Source organism: Mesocricetus auratus, unplaced genomic scaffold (genome assembly GCF_017639785.1).
Source record: "Mesocricetus auratus isolate SY011 unplaced genomic scaffold, BCM_Maur_2.0 Super-Scaffold_6730, whole genome shotgun sequence".
Taxonomy (NCBI): domain Eukaryota; kingdom Metazoa; phylum Chordata; class Mammalia; order Rodentia; family Cricetidae; genus Mesocricetus; species Mesocricetus auratus.
In genome coordinates this window covers 97,323,957-97,345,527 of record NW_024429184.1, presented here as the reverse complement: position 1 = coordinate 97,345,527, position 21,571 = coordinate 97,323,957, and the positions used below count along the sequence as shown (strand labels likewise).

Genomic DNA, 21,571 nt, shown 5'->3' with positions numbered 1-21,571 from the left:
AGCAAATTGGCAAAGAATGGGCAGGCGAAACCAGCAGAGGCAGCTGATCTGAACAAGGGGTCTCCTGGACCCCAGACCGACAGCTGGGAGGCCAGCATGGGACTGATCCAGACCCTCTGAATGTGAGAGTCAGGGAGGAGGCCTGGGCAACGTATGGGGCCCTGAGCAGTGGATCAGTGTTTATCCCTGGCATACAAATGGACTTTGTGTGTCCATAACACAGAGGGATGCTCTCTTAGCCTGGACTCTTAGGGGAGTGCCTGGACCCTTCCCTGAGCCAACTGACAGACTCTGGATATCCCCTATGTGGAAGGAAGTGGCAATAGGGTAGGAGGCTGGGGGGATGGAGGGGGGGGGAGTGCGGGAGGAGAAGAGGGAGAGGGAACAGGGACTGACATGTGAAGCAAGGTATTTAAAAATTAAAGTAATAAAAAATTCAAAATACAATAAAAGGTAATTATAAACTAGGAATTCCTATGGAAAGAATGTCAAGGAATCAGTACAGAGGAAGCCTGATTATTTCACTCTATACTGTTTTATATTTATGATCCTTACAAAGCATTAGATTTATTTAATACACCAAAAAAAAAACTATCAAAAAAAGGGAGAGAAAGGGGCCTAGATGAGTCCCAGGACTGGTACTGAACTACCTATGCACTTGAGATGCTGCCACAGTATTTTACCTTAGTTTAATTTCAAATGTTTATCTTATTTTCTTCATACTACCTAAAAGTCATCCAACTCAGGGTCCTGTATCATTTTGCTTTACCATCCTTTTACCTCTACAAATGTTTACTGGACTCACAAGAAGGAACAGCCTGAATGGCCCAGTAGTTAGTCTTGCTGCCAAGCCTAAAGACCAGAGTTCAACCACAGGAACCTTCTTAGTAGGGGAGAACTGCTTCCTACAAGTATCCTTTGACGTTCGCCAATATGTTATATGTGGCTCATGCATGCATGCATTTATAGTTCACAGTATAATGAACATGTGTATCTTTTAAAATGAGAAAATCAAATTATTGAAGAAAATGTGTTGATTAAAAATGGTATGCTTGGTGCTTTGGGGTTTACAATTCTGATTATAATAACTACATCCTGTTATTTTTATCCTCAGCAGAAAAACAATTATTATATAATTCAGTGCTTCGTATGCACTAGGGGCCATTTAAAACTATATCCACAAACTATTCCACATTCCTTTCAAATGATGCTACATAATTATTTGCACTTCAGCATGGGCTGGAACAAATAGAAATAGGAATAATTTGGTTAAAAGAAGAGAACATTTTTCACTGTCCCCTCTTCTTCCTCTTTCACTATGGGAGGACCTGAACTACCCTATGAGGAGACACACCTGGCAAGGAACTAAAGCTTCAGTCCAACCAAATGTGGGAACTGAGAGGCCTAGCCAGGTCACTGAGTTCAGACATGAAATTCTTGGCCACAGGCAACTCGTCTGATGGTTACAACCTTGACAGTAGCCAGATAAAGACCCTGACCAAGAACCAACTGGCCAAGCCTGGCTTCTCAGAAACTATAGTAGGTATGTGCTGTCCCAGCCTCTAAACCTGGGGTTGTTTTGTCATGGTATAGTAGATCAGAAGAACACACATGTGTGGTTATTGGCTGGAAGCAGCTTTACATCCTGTGGTGATAAGAAATAAGTCTTCGCTCTGAGCACTGGAGAGAAAGGATTTGGATATAAGGGTTCCTCCTTTCACAGAATTATCCCAGGATTCATGTGTCAGGGTGGTGACTTCACACGCCATAATGGCACTGGTGGCAGGTCCATCTACGGAGAGAAGTTTGAGGATGAGAACTTCATCCTGAAGCACACGGGTCCCGGCATCTTGTCCATGGCAAATGCTGGACCAAACACAAATGGTTCCCAGTTTTTTATCTACACCGCCAAGACCGAGTGGCTGGATGGCAAGCATGTGGTCTTTGGGAAGGTGAAGGAAGGCATGAACATTGTGGAGGCCATGGAGCGTTTCGGGTCCAGGAACGGCAAGACCAGCAAGAAGATCACTATTTCCGACTGTGGGCAACTCTAATTCTTCTGACTGGCGGGCCTATTACTTACCCACCAGACCATTCCCTCTGTAGCTCAGGAGAGCATCCCGCCTCCACCCCATCTGCTCGTAATGCCCCGTAATCTCTGCTCTCACTGAAATTCTTTGGGTTCCATATTTCCCCTCAAGTCTAGCTGGATTGCAGAGTTAAGTTTATGATTATGAATAAAACCAAAGTAAAAACTAAAAAAAAAGAAATAAGTCTTAAGTTTTTTTAGTCTTTACCTCCTTCACCTCCACCACAAAAGGCTCAAACATACCAGAAAACCAACGCTTAAACACCAGGAATAAAACACAGGAAGAGAATCGGTAGTCGGTGTGAACCCTGAGTATTTGAGTGAAATATGATAGAGTTCAGAAGTAAACCTTAAAGTACTGTTGGTTTTCTATCCTCTGACTCTGGAAAGGACAGATAAGGCATATACATATATGTGCACAGTTAATAAAAAAAAGACACGAATTTGAAAGAGATCAAGGAAAAGTATATAGGAGAGGGAGGGAAGGGGAGAAATGTAATTTTAATCTCAAAATAATAAGGAATAAAATAACACAGAGAATTATATCACAAACACCACCCTATACTAGAGTATGAGCATTGGCGTACTTTGCTTAAGACACATAGTTCATATCTGTATTTGATTGTGTATTGGCTGTGTTGTAAGTTTTCTATTTGCTTCAATCCATATTTTTGCCCTTTCAATTATTCTCTTTTCACTCCTCCCTCTTCTCTTTGTGAAATAACTAAATAGACCCTTATTAATTATTTTAACTGTTTCATTAGTAATTTCTACAAGCATGGTTTCCTTTGAAGTCTGCAATTAACAATATCTCTTCCTCCTCCTCCTCCTTCTTCTTCCAGATCTTGAACCAATGAGTCCCAAATTTAACATCCTGATGAAATCCTTACGGACCTTGTTAAGTTTAACATCTGGATCCAGTAGTTCAGGATAGGCTGGAGAGGTGACCTTTTAATCCCCTCCCCAGTGAGCTGCCCTCTCCTGCAGCAAGGACATGAGCCCCAGGGCTCCTGCCATCTCCCTTCCAATACAAAGTTCCAGTTCATTGCTGTGTTTTAATAACTTCACATTCAAGCCATAACACTGTCTCAAATGAAGTATTTAATAAACTACCTTATTTTACTTTTAATTTTGATATGTATTATAAAACCTTTTTCTACATATCAGATATACTGTCTCATGTAAGTTTCTTAATATGTGTTTTGTGATATTTAGCCTAGGAATGTATGGATAAATTTCTATTCAGGCTATATACTAACAACAAATTCAACACATGAGTCCATTCAAGTCTATCATAGTGGTTCAGTGAACTAAAGAAGTACGGGTGATGGACTATTTATAGGAACACGACCAACTCAAAGACACCTGCATCATCAAAAGGCTTGCCCAATCCTGAGTGTGAACTCATGAAAGCAGCATTTCTGGAGTGCTATATACAACTTGAAGGCAACTCAACCATCACGAAGTCTCCTCCGGCTAGCAAATATTTATTGTTTTCATGACCAAGGCCTTGTGAGTCTTTCAGGTTTCAGGAGTATCTTGTACTTTGGAAATTTTGAAAACTTCTGAGGGCTTATTAGCCTCCTTTAGCCCTATCTAGGAAGGAATACTCCAATTATGACCAAGTAGCTTTGTCACACATAGGTATTTTCACACACATGCAAATTATTTCATTGCACAATTTGTCCAAATGGAAGAAAACATCAAGGTGAGCCATCAAAAATTAATAAAACTCTTCTAACTCTCGCTGACTCTAGAATAAGGAGTCTCAAATTCTGTGCCATGGAAATTTGGTTTTGGCATTAGAATTTCATTCTTTTAATTATTTGAGAATCCCATGGATGCACATATTGTATTCTGATCATATTTACCCACACTGCTCCCCCTAATTCCTTCCATATCCTCCCAGCCTCTCCATACTTCATGTCTTCTTTTTGTCATCATTTTTAAATAATCGAATGAGGCCAATTTATGCTATTTGTATATTTATGGGGTTGGGACCATCAAGTGGAGCATGGACATCTTACCAGTGGCTACCCCTTAAAGAAAATTGACTCTCCTTCCCTGAGAAGCTGTCACTTACCAATAGTTCCTTGGCTGGGTGTTGGCTCTATTGAGAAATTAATTTCTCCATGCTAGAATGTGTACTGGCTTGATGTGGTGCAGATTTTCTATAGACAACAACAGCTTTTGTGAGTTCATGAATGTAGTACTGCTTATCACGTCTAGAAGACACTGACTGATTCGTCAGGTTTTCTCCCATTGCTGCCTCTTTTTTTCCATTTATTTTTCTTTTTTCCCCTTTATTTATCTTTTTACACATGTTACTCTCAGTTCCCTCTCCCTTCCCTACTCCCCCGGCCCCCAATCCTCCCAGCCCCCACCCCATTCTATCCCCCCTCTGCTCCCCAGGGAGGGTAAGGGCTTCCATAAGGGATTTTCAGAGTCCATTATATCTTCCTGGGCAGGGCCTAGGTCCTCCCCTATGTGTCCAGGCTGAGAGAGCATCTCTACAAGTGGAATGGTCTCCCAGAGTCTATTTGTGTGCCAAGAATAAATACTGCTCTACTCTCCAAGGTCCCATAGATTGCCGAGGTCTCTTCTTTGACACCCAGAATCGTGGGGGTGGGGTGCGGGGTGGGGGTGTATCTGGATCAGTCCCATGCTGGCCTCTCAGGCATCAGTCTGGGGTCCATGGGTTCCCCTTGTTTAGGTCAGTTGCCTCTGTGGGTTTCGCCAGCCTGATCTCGATACCTTTGCTCATCACTCATCTTTGCAACTGGGCTCCAGGGGTTTAATTCAGTTTTTAGCTGTGGGTGTCTGCCTCTGCTTCTGTCACACACTGGATGAGGGTTCTATGAAGGCATATAAGGTAGTCATCAATCTCATTATCATGGGAGGACATTTAAGGTAGCCTTAATGCAAGTTAGTGTCATTCTTGTAGATCTGTGAAGATCTCACTAGTGCTCTCCTCCAACTTAAAGTGGCTCCCTCTATTATGGTTATCTCTCATCCTTCTCTCCTCTATTCTTACCCTGGCTCAACCTTCCTGCACCCCCATGCCCTCCCTTCCCCTCCTCTTTTCCCCCTCTCTTTCTCCCATCTCCTTCTGTCCTCTCTTCCACCCTCCCACTCCCAATCCAATTAGGAGATATTGTCCCATATCCCATCTCTGGGTTATCATGCATATCTCTCTTAGGGTCCTCCCTGCTTCCCAGACTCTCTGGTGGCGGGAATGTAGGCTGGCAATGCCCTGCTCCATGTCTAAAATCCATATATGAGTGAGTACTCTTACAATCTTTCTGTTGTCTCCTCCTCAATGGTCTCAAGCCTTAGGAAAAGGAGGTGTAACATTTATGGTCATGAATACTCCACAAAAATTTGTTTTCTCGATTTGGGCAGTTGTGAGCTTCCAGATTAACTACTATCTAATGCACAAAGAAACTTCCCAATAAGGTCTGAGAATTACATTCGTCTATTGATATAGAAATATGAATTGAAAGAGTGTTCTTACAATATGTGTATTTAGCAAAATGGTGGTAAATTTACCCCCTGGGGCTTATACGTTCACAAGTCATGGGTTCTTAATCAGATTCACAGTACCAGTGATGAGCTTTCTCCAGTGGAATGGGTCTTAGGGCGGAAAGCAGTTAGTTACCTCCATGACACTCATACACTGGTGCTGCAATGGACATATTTTACCATGTGATCATCATCGTTGTAACTCAAAAGGTTCGCAGATGGATGAGACTGTTGATGATTTTTTTTCTTCTCCAACAGCCTTCATATAATCTTCCACTCATAAAAGCTAGCCAGATCCAACTTTATTTCTCCATGTGCCATGACCAATTCTTCTTCAGCAATAGGGTCTTACGATCAAGTACTGGGAGGCAATCTCCAACAAAATACCCTATACTGTTTGGGGATACTCCTGGCTAACAATTCAAGAGAAAGTATCTTCCACCTGACACTAGGCTGTTTTTTTGTTGTTGCTGTTGGTTGTTTTCTTTTTCTTACTTCTTTGTTTTGTTTTTGTTAGCTTCTGGCAACAGTATTATCCTATGTTTGGTAACTTCAATTAAACATTTTTATCTGAGTATATAAAATATTAGGGTTCCAATAGCCTTAGTTGTAGTCTTCTTCCCACTTCCTCTTCTTCTTGACCCAACCCTTCTTCTCACTTAAACCTCCTGTCTTCATTATTTTCCCTTTCCCCTTCATACCTCTAAAAGAAAGTGGGGGTGAGACTTGAATTTTTATTCCATCAGCTCTTTCCATTCATTGTTACTATTTTGTTTAGCAGGAAGTCTTTTTGTAATCCAAAGTAAAACCCAGTTTCTTTATCAGTAATGTTTTCAAGCATTATATTCTGGGTCAACAAATGTAAGCTTTTAACTTAAGGAATTCAATCTTTTTTATTAAGGCTTCATTAGCTTTCTGGGGAAAGCGTTGTAATGAAGAGGGAGAACAGAAAGGCTTGAAAATCTCCAGGACTCCTCAGAAAGGCTTCCTTTACATAGAATCATTCATCAATTTCCACAGGAACAGAAAGTAACAGGAATGCGACCCGAATGAGTAGCTGAAAACTGAGAAGTAACTTCAAACCTTGTCTTAGCTGTTTATCAAATACTAGGCATGGCATGGCCTTCCTATTAGAAAGATGTAGCTGCTATAGATGTTTGCCAAAGCCAAAGCTTGTCTTTCAGTACAGCAGTGATGATATAGTATTTGTCACATGTTAAAACACTTAACCTTGATAGGTAGAAGATTTGTGACATGAGTTTTTAAATTGAGCCTAAGAAAGACCTAGTGTATTCACAAATGCACAAAACTTCCTTTAGAACTGTAGGCAAACCACTCCATAGGGGAGACTACTCCGTCTGAAAGTACATTCTTCTTAAACATAAGTTTTTAGGCAATAAAATGGCTTTCAAATAATCAGATTCTAGAAGAGATAATTTTTAAAGGCACTTCCAACTGTGTGATGTTTGTCATTGGTGTTAGTAAATTGTGTTTGCCCCCATTTTCTTAATTTTCACATCTATGTTGTTTACTTACACTTTATATAACCCATTCTATTTATAGCTAAAAGTTAATCTTTCATCTTATAATTATCAAAGTGACAGAAATGAAAATAGGCAGGCTAGAGTTTAATTTTTATTCACAAGTAAACATTCAGAGTCAGCCTACCTCTCTAAGTAAAAATCCTATGTATTTTTCAAATTGTTTTCTCTAAAAAATGCATGAATGTTATCTAAAATGTTTGCTTTTTAATGGTTACATTGACAGTCAATGACTCTGGAGTTATTAAAATAAACATGTGATTTCACTTAAAAATTTTTCTTAATACCACTGGAAGAGACAGTGGGAGAGAAACTGAAAAAGATCATTGCCAAAATATCTTAAATATAGAGTAGGTTTTCAGGCAAAAATTATACTTTTGATATTTTATAAAATGCGACAAAGACCAAAAGAGTAGTGAAAATCCTAAATGTTACCAACTGAAACATTTGTTATCAAACTACATTTTAGCACAAAATGGATTTTGAGCTTACTGTCTTTAGCATATTTTAGGCATTTTTCCATAAATATATGGGTCTGTTTTTTCAGTGTGACCATTTAAATATGTGACATTAAAATCCCACTTAATTATATACATGGGAGTAAATCAAGAACTTCTAATGATGGGTATTTTCTACTATTATTGATACATTTTTCTAAGTGTTTTATATTTGCACTAGTCTTTAAGTCAACTCACGTAAAGTATATGGGGTGTATATGTATGCACGCATACATAGATGTGCATTAATTCAGGCATATGTGGACATGAGTGTACATTGTTCAAAATTTTCTTATAATACTTGTAAAAAAAGAGGGAATTTCATGACTTTTTAAGTGGTTAATTCAGTAAATTCTTCTTCAACTACCCAAAATATTTTCCTTTTCCCAAAAGTCAAAGTTTTATCACTTTTTTGTCCTCATTAAAAGTAAGTGAAAAAAAATCAAGTTAAATCTATTTCTAAACATCAAATTCATTTTCTATTAAAGTTGTTTTTCTTCTACTTAAATGAATCCCAGGAGGCTGAGAAAAATCTAATGAAAGAAGAAAGATTTTTATGTGGTACAGGCAATATCTTCCAGCAGATTTTTCTCTATGTTTGGGTTGACTTAGACTCCATGTGCCATACAGAAAGCCACTGTAGCCCATTGCTATGACCCAGGTCAATGGAATGCTCCATTTTTTTTCAATTTCCAAGGCACGGCACAGTGTTCTTTGAGTCAACAAACAGAAAACACAGCTTTTTAAAGATTAACTAATCATATCCTGACTGGAAAAATTCTCATAAACATTTTTTGCATTACTATTTTTATAAAGAATCTTTACCTTTGCAGATTTGCCTAAAGTAGAGGTGGTTTCTCCCTTGGGCCCGAGAAAGCTTTTCTTCTACTCTCACACAACCAGGTATCCAGATTATTATCTATAATTTAATCTTTTTTCTAAAAATTATTTATCAACATACAGACCATTTCCCAGAAGGGCCAAGTACAGAGGGCAGGCACTTCTACAACACACTAAGACCCATAGTAGTCCAGTTTTTCAGGTGTTAACTGCCCACAATCAGTGGGTTAGAACTCTCCAAGTTCTTAGCCTTAAGATTGGTGATTTTCTCAGCTCTATCAAGAGGGTTTAAATGACCAAACCAGAATCATATTTGTGATTCATATCCAGAGACTATGCTAACTAAGACACTATGTTGGTCTGTTTTAATGCCGCCTTGCCTGGAATTAAATTCATCTGAGTAAAAACCTAACCTGAATAAGTGGCTTGATTGCCTTGGTTGAAGTGGGGAGAGCCATCCTGACTCATGGGCAGCATCTTCTAGTGGCAGCAAGATGAAAAAGGTATGGTAGATGGGAGGTTATCTTGTCTTTTGCTTGCTTGACCTTCCCTCTTGCCATCAAGTTGATTTGGTTTACCCTGTTTCTGCTGCTGCGAACTGAATCCTTTGGTGCTAGCAAAAGCAATGCTACCAAGCTATCATTGTGGATGTACTAACCAGTGGTTCTCCAGGAACCTTGGCTTCTGGTGTCTGATCGAGACTACGGGAGCTCTCGGCCTTACGAACTGAGAAACTACCAGTTGTCATTTCCCTCCTCCCACTGAGAGACTGCCATTATGTGACTACTCCAACTTTTGAAGCAACTGGCCTCCAGGCCAAGTGATGACCAGGTTCTTAGGTTCTCTGTGATTTAGCTGTTATTAACGATTTTAATGCTAACCGAGTAAATTCAGTTCATAGTCATTAAGATGATGCTGACTAATAAAGATACCACACATCTATAAAGCAACTTTCATATGACGTTTGGCTGCTTTCACAAGCACCCTGGAAGGTGCTTCACTTACGAATACACCTGTGGCTTATTAATTCCTCTGTAATCTGGAAGCAGTGAGGCGAACACAGAAGCTGGGCTGTTTGATATTCTGCCCCTCGCTCAGAGCTTCATTGAAGCTTTCCTTCCAGAAGGCATGACTAAAGCCTTTTGGCTTGCATGTGCAGGGTCTTGCTATGTAGCTTGCAAATGTTCACCAAAGAAAAAGGCTTTGGAAGTTTTGATAATTAATTACAAGATTATGTCAACTACTCTAATACTGCAAATTTTTAAATTCTCATTAGAGACTTTTGATGTTGGGCTTACTGTGTCCATCAGTGAATGCAGAAGATCCATTTGGCTTAGCTTGCCACTGCACCCCCAACCTGCACCCAATTACCTGGATGCAGTATGAGGAGAGGTCCCAGGGCTCCAAACAGTTCTTTCATCTGAGAGTGAAGATGAAAAACAACCGGCAACTCTCCCTGTATTGTGTACTAGCTCTTTGTTTTATCTTCTAACGGTTTGATGTTCGATAATGAATAAATTAGAATAAAATATGAATGCACCCTCTGTAAGACCCAGCAGGAAACATTAGCCACTGAGCCAGATCTCAATCAGCAAATGAAAGAGGTTCCTCCTGGCCCTAAGACTGAGCCTGGGAAGTCTGCTTCTTTAGAAGGGAATGGAAGATGAAAGAGGAAGCCTGAGCACATGGGCATGCTGCCTGTGTCTGTGCAAGGGATGCAGTAACTGGAAGAGGAAAGATACCACTTTTCTGAAGCACAGCAGCTCATATAACCCATGTCAAGGAATGCCTTTATCATCTAAGTTATTCTAAAAACTCTCACTGATCCATTGCTTCCTTATTCGTGATTGAAATGGCATACAAGCTTTGTGTTGCCATTTGGAGGCTGAACATATCTGAAAGCTTATAAATCCTATAACATATCTACAATGATGCATGAACTTACACTCACAGAGTAAACGTAAGCCATTCAGAAACACGCCGTTTGTATGGCAAGTGACCTTGTGTTCCGTTACCTGCCCTTTGTCATGGTCTTGGGGTCAGTACTTATTTTCCTATGCTGCCACATTTGCATCCCGTTGTGTCTTCCCATTTCCTCTATGGACATTACTTTCTTGAAAAGTTGCACATATCCCTACTCTGAAGATGGTGCCATTTAAAGCCAGGATCTGAGCCTAATAGCTCTGTGTACTTGATAGCACAGTCCCTTGCCATTACCAGTGCCCCACATCTGACTTCCCAAGAACTGGCACATACAACTCCTGACACCTCACCTGATGACAGCTGGCTTTTCCCTGCAGCCCCCTCTCCACCCGGACCGTGCCTGAAAGTAAGAGAGAAAGCTGTGTGGAAGGCATATGTTCTAAGCACTTTAGAGTTCCCCAGAGGGCGAATGCTGAGCAAAGATGATTTCCTGGTACTTTTCTCACTTTTACTGTGTCCTTCTCACCATGCGATTCCAGACTGTAGGAGCAGTTTTGAGAAAAGGGTGTATTACAGGTGAGTGAGTGTGTGTGTGTGTGTGTGTGTGTGTGTGTTAGACTTTTTTTTTTATAATCTCACTAGGTGACATGCCACTGACTTGAATAAAAGTAAAACTAAAAAAGACTAGAGAAATACATCTATGTATATTCATCACCTATTTCTACTTCTGGAGTCTTTTTTTTTTTTTTTTTTGGTTTATGAGACAGGGTTTCTCTGTATTGTTTTGGAGGCTGTCGGTCCAGCCTGGCCTCGAACTCACAGAGATCCACCTGCCTCTGCCTCCTGAGTGCTGGGATTAAAGGCGTGTGCCACCACCACCCGGCTACTTCTGGAGTCTTTTAAATGTTTTGCTCTATTAACTTCAATAGTACAAAAGTCAACCTTGGGTGAAAACAGTCTAAATTTTCATCTAGCAGCTTGAGAGGATTTTGAGTGGAAAAGTTGCTTCTCCAAGCAACATCCTGTGAATCTTGTGTGTAGCATCCAGGACTGCCTGTATAGAACAGGAAGTGACCCCTGGTCAGTCCAGCAACCTAAGACTATCACACAGTCTTCTTTCAATCCTTGAGCACACCACCACAGCTTGTCCTTTTCCATTTTATCTGATGAGTCACCTCTGTCAATGCATGGTCAATTATTTTAAGTGAAATCTGTAAAGCATATAGAAAATATGTGTAGTAGGCTCATTACTGCCTTTCAAGCACATTATAATTACCATTTGACTTGCGACTTATAATAAAATGAACTTTTAAAATAAGAAATGGGACGATAAGACAGCTATCTTCTGAAACATTGGATCCAAATGACATTAAGGAAATAAGATTTTTCCTATTCCTTTGTGAGAATTTTTAGACGATTTAAAATCCAATAGTTAGGATTTCTTAGAGGTACAAACTATAAGCAATGTGACATTAAAATATAATAAACAGAAAAATTTATTTCACTCTAAGTTCAATACATTTAAATTATATTTTCTCTTGACCAAATTTCACACTATTGTTATCTTCATGACTATCAAAGTTAAGATACTTATCTGTCATTTAGTAACACAAATTTTTGACCTTATGGTTTCCCAGAGTAAGTACGTATAAATGGTGAAGTCCTCTATTACCACCATGTAATTAATTGAATTCCAACAGTGAAGGGTGCCTGTGGCTGGGTGACAGGCAAACTGTAACAAAGCAATAAGCTAGGAAACTTGTCATAGTAACAAACAATAAGTTGTAGTTCTTTATAGTTTCACTAGGTGGCAAGTGACTGACTTCAGCTAAAGTAAACCTACAAGTGATCCAAGACATGAGGATTAATGGGATAAAGAGCAGTTTCTCCAGTCATCTGCATTTATTCATTACCCTGTCTGTCTGGGCTGCTCACAGCTCAGATAGCTAATATTTGTACTAGGTATCATAAGATATAGTTTATGAACAAGGGCTGTGAGTACCAAATGCACAGTTAGGACTCAGTTAAAATATAGCCAGCCCTAAAACACATGTATACAAGTAACACTGTATGGAATGAGCAGATGGTATTTATATTTTGTGGAATACACACACACACACACACACACGTCTATATATAGAGAGACAGAGAGATATATAGATATAACAACAGATTTTTTTAAAGAGAGCATGAATATAAAAATTAAGCAAGTGGACTTCAAATAAAAGGCTTTGTTTACTGCAAGCTAAGGGACGATGCATTAAATGTCGTATTAAAAGACAAAAATTAACAACAATAAAATCTAAATTTAAGAAGCCTAGATGTCATGAGACATGGAGAGCTGGATAAGAGTGTTTGGTCTGAGTGTAGCTGTGAAAGAGAAACACATTTGAAGAGATACTGTATACAATCATGATAACACTGGTGAGAAGTATGCAACATTTTCCCATAATATCAACCATGGAAAATATAGGAGAAAAATTAAAGCAACAGGAGTGTTAAAAAGTTATGTTATGGATTTTATTTTAACACGTGACAAGTTGAAGTAACTTCTCTATAGCTGTGATAGAAATCGATACAGTCTAGGAGTCTGAAGAGCAGCAGGTAGCAGCAGAGAAGTCTCAGGTAGGACAGAATGGACAGTTGAAGAACAGCTTTCATTGAGGATGAGAAAAACACACTTGCAGCACACACACAGCAAACAAGACTCAGAAGCCAGAAATCCAGTTTCTTTTTGATGGCTGTGGGTTTCAAAGTCTTGGAAGAGATGCCCTTCCCTATGTTAGGGGTGGCCAGTTTGAAGACAGGATGGCTTACTGGTGCACAATTCTTGTGGGCCATGTCCTGATCCACCCTTGAACTTGTTGAGAGTGAATTAGCAGGGACTGCTGATGGACGACAAAAGCTGTCAGGAGATTGAGGAAGAAGGAGGCCATATTGGAAATTCTGCTGCTTTGCTGCCTAGCCATGGTCTCTCTCCTTATCTGTCTGACAGGAGTTGATGTAACTCCTGTCTGTCTCTTAAAATCAAGAACATAGCATTATAAAACCAATGAGAGGAAAAGATCCATGACCCAACACCCCACACAAGACAAAAATGCTCTCAGAAAATACTAGTATCTGGACGTTGGTGGCTCACACCTTTATTCTCAGCACTCAGGAGACAGAGGCAGGTGGATCTCTGTGAGTTCAAATTCAACCTGTTCTACAGAGCAAGTTCCAGAACAGGCTTCAAAGCTATAGAGAATCCTGTCTCACAAAACAACAACAAAAAAGAAAAGAAATTCTAGTAAAATACATTTTAGACAAATTATGAAATAATTATTACCAGGAAAACCTGCTATTAGGAAGGAAAACACATTTTCAGAAGAAAAGATTTGAGTTATCTGAAGATTTCAGTTATCAAAAGAAAACAAAGACAGTGAAAATAAGAGCAAGTCTAAAGTTGAATGGTAGAAATGACATTATAGTGGTGGTTAATATTTTACACATTATCTATATACATTTGGTATGTCATATGTGGAAGAAAATTTTAATTTACAATAACAAAGGGGAAATTTGTGTAATCCTAAATGTCTGCTACCCGAGGTCTAGCTCTCATAGTATCAAAAGATCCTCCAATGCAAGCTGCCAAGGGAGAACAATAATCAATAGACACTCTTGCTATAAGGCCTATTAATTGCTATAATGACAGACAGCCCTGGTAAGAAATCACCAATAGTGCAATAGGGCACTATTATCTTGATGGTAACCAAGAGATGTTTAATTGGACTTAAGGCCCACTCAATGGGAGGAGATTCATGCCTGGTACTGTAAGCTTAACCAGCTACCTGGCTAAAGAGGGTATTTAATGAGTATTTTAAATGGCCTAGCATAATCTTTGGTCATGTTTCTGGATTTCGAAATGTCCTAAATCATGAAAAATGTTTTACAAGTAACCATAATTTACTTAATATGCAACCCTTCTTAAATCACACTGTTGCATAAGAAACAAATGTAGGCTGACTTATTATGTAGAATATATTTCCAGTCAATGTTCCAATTGGACCCTCAACCTAGAAGTGCTGCCCTTTCTAAACCTATACCCTAAAAGACAGCTGTGTAATCCCCACAATTTCATCAGACTGATTAGTTATGGCTCAGAGTTAACTTTCATCTCTGAGTTCATACTGACCTGACCTGCAGGACTTAGGTAACCAACTGTGATACTGCCATTCCAAGGCTCTCCAACCCTTCTTCCTCTAGCATGCAACTCCTTGCCAAGACACTGGTAACGCACACTAGTTCTTGCTTTCTGCAGACTTTGAGAACACATCATTCTTTATCTATCCTCCAATTCTACTCCATGTATCAGGAAGACTCATGCTCCTTTGTTGTTGTTGTCCTTCTCGAACTTCTTCCCTGAGGAAAAAAAAAACCAACTCATTCTAATGCCCCAAACCAACTCACTGATGCCCCAAAAAGGAAGAAAATAAATTCATCAACTATATGTGCATTTTAAGCCAAGTGCTGTACTTCTTGTTTAAGACTCACTGAGGAAGAGAACAAACATCCATTTTGTGAGACTATCCAGAAAGAAACTGTATTTGAGAAAGGAGGAGTGGAGAATGTCCTAGCAGCAATATGGTTGGGTATTTGTGTAGTTCCTGACCTTGGCCTTACCGCCACACACTTCTCACTTCATATCCATATACAGGAGATTTATAAATGTTATTCAAAACAAACAAACAAAAGCCCAAACATCAGCAACAAAAACACTCCTCTTAAGTTTGAGGCAGTGGGCATCTAGTAAATTCTAATCCCCAAATCACTAACCCATTCTTTGTCTCACAGAACCTATGTATATATAGCTATGGAAATGACAAGGGGAAAAGAAAATAACTTGGTAGTTGAGCTTACCAACATAGAGTAAGATGCAATAAACACTGGAATAAAAGCACAGGGTTTTAAGAGAATTAAAAGACAGTAATGCTATCCCAGTCTAGAGAACTCTGTAAAAACTTGTGGGAGTAAAGGTTGCCAAAGGGCAATGGAAGATGAACTGAGATATCCAACAAACCAGTTTCTGTTCTGGACAGCAGCCACAGATGTGTTGGATGATGAAAGCAAGGCAGCATGGTTGGATAACAGCAGGGGTTTGAGTGTTGAAACACACTGGAAGCTTAGCTGTCAAGGGACATGATCAAAGATGAGCTCCCATAGCAAATGACATGAGTGCAATGGCTTTTTATTCCATCCACATATCTACAGTGGGCCTGCATGAGTGGAATTTTCTGCCTTCTGAATGATTTAAAGTGGAAGGAATCACTAAATGTGACAATGAGAATGTTTGACAACAGTAAAATGTACAGTGTGCTGTAAAAAAGATACTTCATTAGATACTCAGGACCATTTTGTTTCTTCAATGGATATTATTTTGTAGTATAAAAAAGCAATGCATAATGATTTGGACTTTTTCTGGAAGTTTAATTCAGATAATTCCAGACTGAACTTTCTAGGTATACAATTTCTAAATTTGCTAAAAGCTGCAAAATCTTACTTCTTAACAGCAAAAAAAAATAAGTTGGAATATATAATATTTTATACTGCCCTATAAGAAAAACTCAAACTCCCCATAATTACTAGAAAACATCTTAAATTCTTTCAAGGACCAAAATCTATGATCATTTAATTTTCCTTAAAGATAAATCTGTCCTCTTACAGGACTGTGAGGAGATATCCTGGAGTTTGTCCTTGGGAAACCACTGAAATCACCGCTTTCACAGATGTTGGCCTGCTGTCACATCTGAAAGAAATCCTTCATTTATGACCAGGTGCCTCACATCTCAGTGTGATCTTAGGCAGGAACATAGGGCACACCAGGAGTGCCTCACCTGCACTGAATACAGATGAGGTGACAACATCAAAGGTGTCACTGTTTCCTTGAAGCAGGTCACCTGAAGGACAAGGAACACCAGGGTTTTATCCTAAGTAATTCCTCCTTCAAGATTTTGGGACACAAAATCCAGCAATTTCTCACTCATGCCCTCTATTTCTGGGTGCCATTGCCAACAGAAAGACTTCGAGGACATCTAAGAAATACTGGCATCATATTTCACAATGCGATTTGTCTACAGGATCCTCTTGACATTTTGAAATTTCAAGACGAGTCACTTTGTCTTTGAAGTTTTGTTTTTATGAAGTTACATCTATCAGTCATCATTGCAAAGACTTTGAGAAAGATGGAGTGTTTTCCCAAGGACTCTCCTCTTAGTTCTTCTTGCTCCCCTGTCCCATTCCTCCTCATCAACATGAATCCCAGACTTTACAGTAAGTATCTGAGCTAGCAGATAAAGTGATTGTCCACAACCATATGCTTTTTGTTACTCTCCTAAAGCATGAAAATGTATCAAAACAATTATAACTACGTTTCACTAATTTAACAAGAACCTAATCCAAAGTCAATGACATAATACTATCTACTGCATGGTCACAAAAAACAGCAGTTAGAACAAAATAATCTATTTATAAGGGCTATATATAATTCCAGGCAAACATCCTCCTGAAACTAGATCAGTAGAAGGTTACAAGCAGTGAAGTGTTGTCTTTTGTGAGTTCTCTGAAGTCCTTCCCCACACTCTTGCTGTTGAAACACATATCCCATATAGCTTCTGTATGCAGTAAGCTTATTCATAAAAACTTAGCTAAAGTGAAGCCTGCTCTCAACTTCATCCTACTTCCAGATTTGTAAAAATCCAAATCATTTACTTGTGATAATCCCATTTGTCAAATGTTTTTAAATGGTATTAGTAGTTACAAGGGTTAGCATTTTTCTTTTAAACAGATATTCCTGTAGGCTAGGTCAAAATACACAGCCAAAAATAATCCAAACATTCTTACAGAGCTAAGTCTGTGGATTAGGTACAATATTATTTGCTATGCTAATGAAAATGGACTCAAGGCTGAATTCATGCTGCCATCTAACCAGCATCTCATCTTGTTGATGCTACAAGATATTTGCATATAGTCTCCTTACAATCAAACTAATATCAAAAAGAGATTTTCACTAGGGTTCCCATCACAAAAACCAGACTCATATGTACACTTTTTCCTTAGCTTTCTCCCCTTGGGGTAAATGTTTAGATTAAAATCACATATCAATATGGATTTATTATGTACCAGACATTGAGCAACACACTTTCACACATGCTATGTCAATTTATTTTTAAATTTTTAAAGAAAGAACATAAAATCTTTCATAGTTTCCACTCACAGCTAAACTCCTGGAATCCAGTTGCAGAGATGGAGAAGTGATGAGCAAAGGGGTTAATACCAGGCTGGAGAAACCCACAGAAACAGCTGATCTAAACAAAGGGGAGCTCACGGACCCCAGACAGATTGCTGGGAAACCAGCATAGGACGGACCCAGATCCCCTGAATGTGGGTGTCAGTTAAGAGGCCTGGGCAATCTATAGAGCCTCTGGTAGTGTGAATCAGTATTTAGCACTAGTGTATGATTGGACTTTGGGAGCCCATTCCACACAGAGGGAAACTCTCTGAGCCTAGACACACGAGGTGGGGGGGGGCAAGGCTCCAAATGATGTGACAGACTTTGAAGATCCCCCATAGAAGGCTTCACCTTCCCTGGGGAGCATAAAGGGGATAGGATGGGGGGCCAGTGGGGAGCAGGGAAGAAGGGGAGGGAGAGGGAACTGGGAACTAGGATTGACATGTAAAACAAGATTGTTTTTAATTAAAATTAAAAAAGAGAGGAAAAATCTTTCATAGTTTCTTAAAAAAGGAATTTTCTGTGATGTTTGCAGCCACTAATGCTGACACAGGGATGTGAATCAATGTGTTACAGAAACTTTGGTTTCAGAAAGATTTTTATCCCCATTGTCTGTATAGGTACAGTTGCCATGCTTCTGTATGTTTTTACATCAGTCATGTGTTCTCTGTATATAGCATTATAAAGATATAATGGGCATTTGCTTTAGTTACCCACAGCCCGGAGCCCTGGAGTCTGTTTAGTACTGCTGCACACTATTCTGGATACTCCTGTGGTTTCTTCAGGATAGTGGATAAGGTACATTGTTAACAGTGCTCTTCCACTTTTGCTGGACCTCACATGCCTTAATGTCACACAGCTATGGTCTGTGCAGACCACCTCAACCTACACAGTGGAGTAAACATCTGCTCTCTACCCCAGTGATTTTAAGACAAGCCAAGAATGCCCACAAGTGTCTACAGTTCAAAAGGCTGTCACTCTGACATGTTTCCATGGTAATGCTGGTTAGGTATGTCAAAGCACAACTTGACTGCAGCCCTGCTCCTAGGTGTCTCTAGGACTTATTCACCGTTTGCCACCTGTCACTCCCTATTCATCTGTGGAACAACTAACCAACAGTGCACAGCTTAGAAAAACAAAGGTATCATTGGAGGGGATCTTGACCCCCTTCCCCTCACTGCAGAATTCCATTATCCAGCTCTCCTTGTAGTCAAACTTCGCGGGAGCATATTCCTATGTCCCATGTATTCCTGCAACGCTCATCCACTCTTCAATTCACACCAAATTGAATTCTGCCTTCAACATGCCTTGTCAGAACAGAAACCACTATTGTCAGCAGTCTCCACTTCCCCAGCCGGGTCAGAGGATTTACTACATCATCCCCAGTCATGTGCAGTCCCATATGACACACTGCTCTCATAAAACTCTGACTTTGACAAACGTCACCAGCCCTGCTGGCAGTGCTTTTGTCCATGTCTAGCTTCTGGTTGGTCAGCACTTTAAAACCTATGGGTCAGAAATACTAGATCCTCAACTTACTTCTCTGTGTTTTGTCTTAATATTTTGTCTGTATCGTAAATATCATCTATAAAAATCAACATAATTTTCCCATCCCAAAGAGAAATCTTACTTGTTAAGCAGGAGGCAAAAAGTCAGAAAAGTAGTGTTTAGGGAGTTTCACTCAGTGTCAGTGAAACACAATCAGTAGGGAAACATTCTACTTTATCTTAATGGTTAGAGACACAGCATCAATGATCCTACTATTGGAAATGTAGTGAGCACATGAATGAGGTCAGTGTGGGAAAAAGCAGCACCCCAACATGTTTCTTAATAGACACATGACAACTGGTACCACCTTCAGAAAAAGGACAGGAGGCTATCAGCTGAAGTAATCTAGGACTGGATCGGGTACCTCTCACTTCCTAAGATGGCTCTTTCAATAATTCAAAGGAACGCTGGTGTAGTTCTGCTATATAGTACCACATTTTAAACAGGACCAACTCTTTGTCCTATCATTTCTACTTAATAAAATTGTCCTTCAAATACAATCAAAAGCACACATATGATATCAATGACTTTAATTAAACACCGTGGGCATGGATGCACTACTAAATATTGAGAAGTGTGTGAGTGTGTGTTCCAATTAAGTGAATAAAAGCTGTATGTGTAAAAATAAAACCAGGAAATAGAAACCACATGCAGTAAAATATCAATAGCAGTGATGTCTGCATAGTGAACTTTCTGTAACAATTGTTTGTGTGTTGTTCTGTACTATTTTAGTGTAGAATATATAATATAGAATTATTTTAAATCAGTATTTATGAACTACATTAGGAACTGTAAAATTTAAAGATATGCATAAAAGAATTCTCTAAATCTTCCAAGAGTGTTTTCTTCACAGAGAAAAGAGGCAACAGCTGTCCTTGCCATCCAAGCACTGCTGCTAAGAGCCACTTCACTCATAATCACCCTCTAGCTTCCCTATGAATTAAACCCTAGATATTGGTGCATGCTCTCAATGTATGTAAAGGCTTACCATATAAATTACTAGGAAGTTAAGGCTATCTTTGTTTTTATTTCTTCTCCACATGCAAACATGTAAATAGCAATGTTTTTTCTTATAAATGAACAATTAACAGGTTAGTGGTATAGCATATCAATGTCACCAGCATATTAATATTACGACATCAATATCACTGTAAATATTAAAGGAGCATGATACCACAGTAAAATTGCTCTTGTTGTTGTAAATAATAGCATGTTATTAACCTGGTATTTCATTTGCCTTGGCTCTTAGTAAAAGATTACTTGCATGAAAGCTTTGATAGTTGTGATGATGATGAGCAACAATAATAAAATATCTGGGCGTGAACTCTGCGTCATACTAAGTACTAGGTTGCTTAAATGAAAAAAGATCAGTTACAAATTCTGCCAGGACCGATATCTTAAAAACAAACAAAATCCTATTACCAGGAATCAAACACAGGTAAGCATAATTCCTCTAAAGTCCATCAACACTACCAGTCTCCGTGTTTTGTATAATTAATATATGTAAATAAAACCTTGAAATAAAAGATTTAGAGGCTATGCAACAGAAGGCTTCCCCATCTCATAACTCTGCCTTCTTCAATCAGCCTGTTGTCACTCTTTGTTATTTTGTTTGTTCAGTAGAAGCATTTAGGAAGTTGACTGCCGTCCATCACACTGGGCAGGACAGAATTGAAGTTGTCTAACAAATGAAATTCAAGATAAGTTGAGAAAGTAGCTTTCTAGTTTTACATTTACACAAGTCTGAACTTTGGAGCAAGTTAGGTATGTCAATTGGAAGCATTTACTTGGAGATTATTTCATCTCATCTTTAATTAAATGATTAGATGTATTGCCACTTAGCACACTTATGGGAAAAAGTGAGATGGTTTAGAGTAAAAATGGGGTATTCATTGGATGGAAAAAGATACATTTGGAGATTAAGTGCTAATCCTTTAAAATGTTGACATTTTGACATTCTGGAGACCTGTAGAAGAATTTTACTTTTTAAGCTACAGAATGAGTCAGTTGCTCTGAGGTATTGTGTGGCTTTGTTAGAATCTTACAACTCTTTGTCTGATACAATTTCAGCTAGATGTACACTGCTAAAATAATAGTATTCTTCCGCTAACAATTTAAAATTATAAAAATACATTCCAAAGTAGTTATGTTACCACTTCAAATGCTCACACCCAGCTGCATTAGCTTCATCTTGAGGATGGTGTCACATGATTTTTCTCTAAACCTCATGTATCTAAACAAAAAATGGTGACTTATTTATGCAAAGTATAAACAATGATTGTTTATATAATTATTTAGCTGTTACAGGAAAAAAATTAAAAATTGTAAGCACAGAATTTCCACA

General features: G+C 39.0%; 1 protein-coding gene across 1 annotated transcript; it reads left to right on the top strand.

Moving 5' to 3' along the window:
* Positions 1 to 1,671: 1,671 nt before the first annotated feature.
* On the top strand, positions 1,672 to 2,066 carry LOC101822920 (peptidyl-prolyl cis-trans isomerase A). The gene has a single exon (XM_013112699.3). It carries the CDS (start codon positions 1,740 to 1,742, stop codon positions 2,052 to 2,054), a length of 315 nt encoding a protein of 104 aa, XP_012968153.1. The 5' UTR covers positions 1,672 to 1,739; the 3' UTR covers positions 2,055 to 2,066.
* The last annotated feature ends 19,505 nt before the right edge of the window (positions 2,067 to 21,571 follow it).

Excerpts from the sequence above, each read along its gene's own strand:
- LOC101822920 (XM_013112699.3), top strand. The coding sequence starts at position 1,740 with ATGTGTCAGGGTGGTGACTTCACACGCCATAATGGCACTGGTGGCAGG.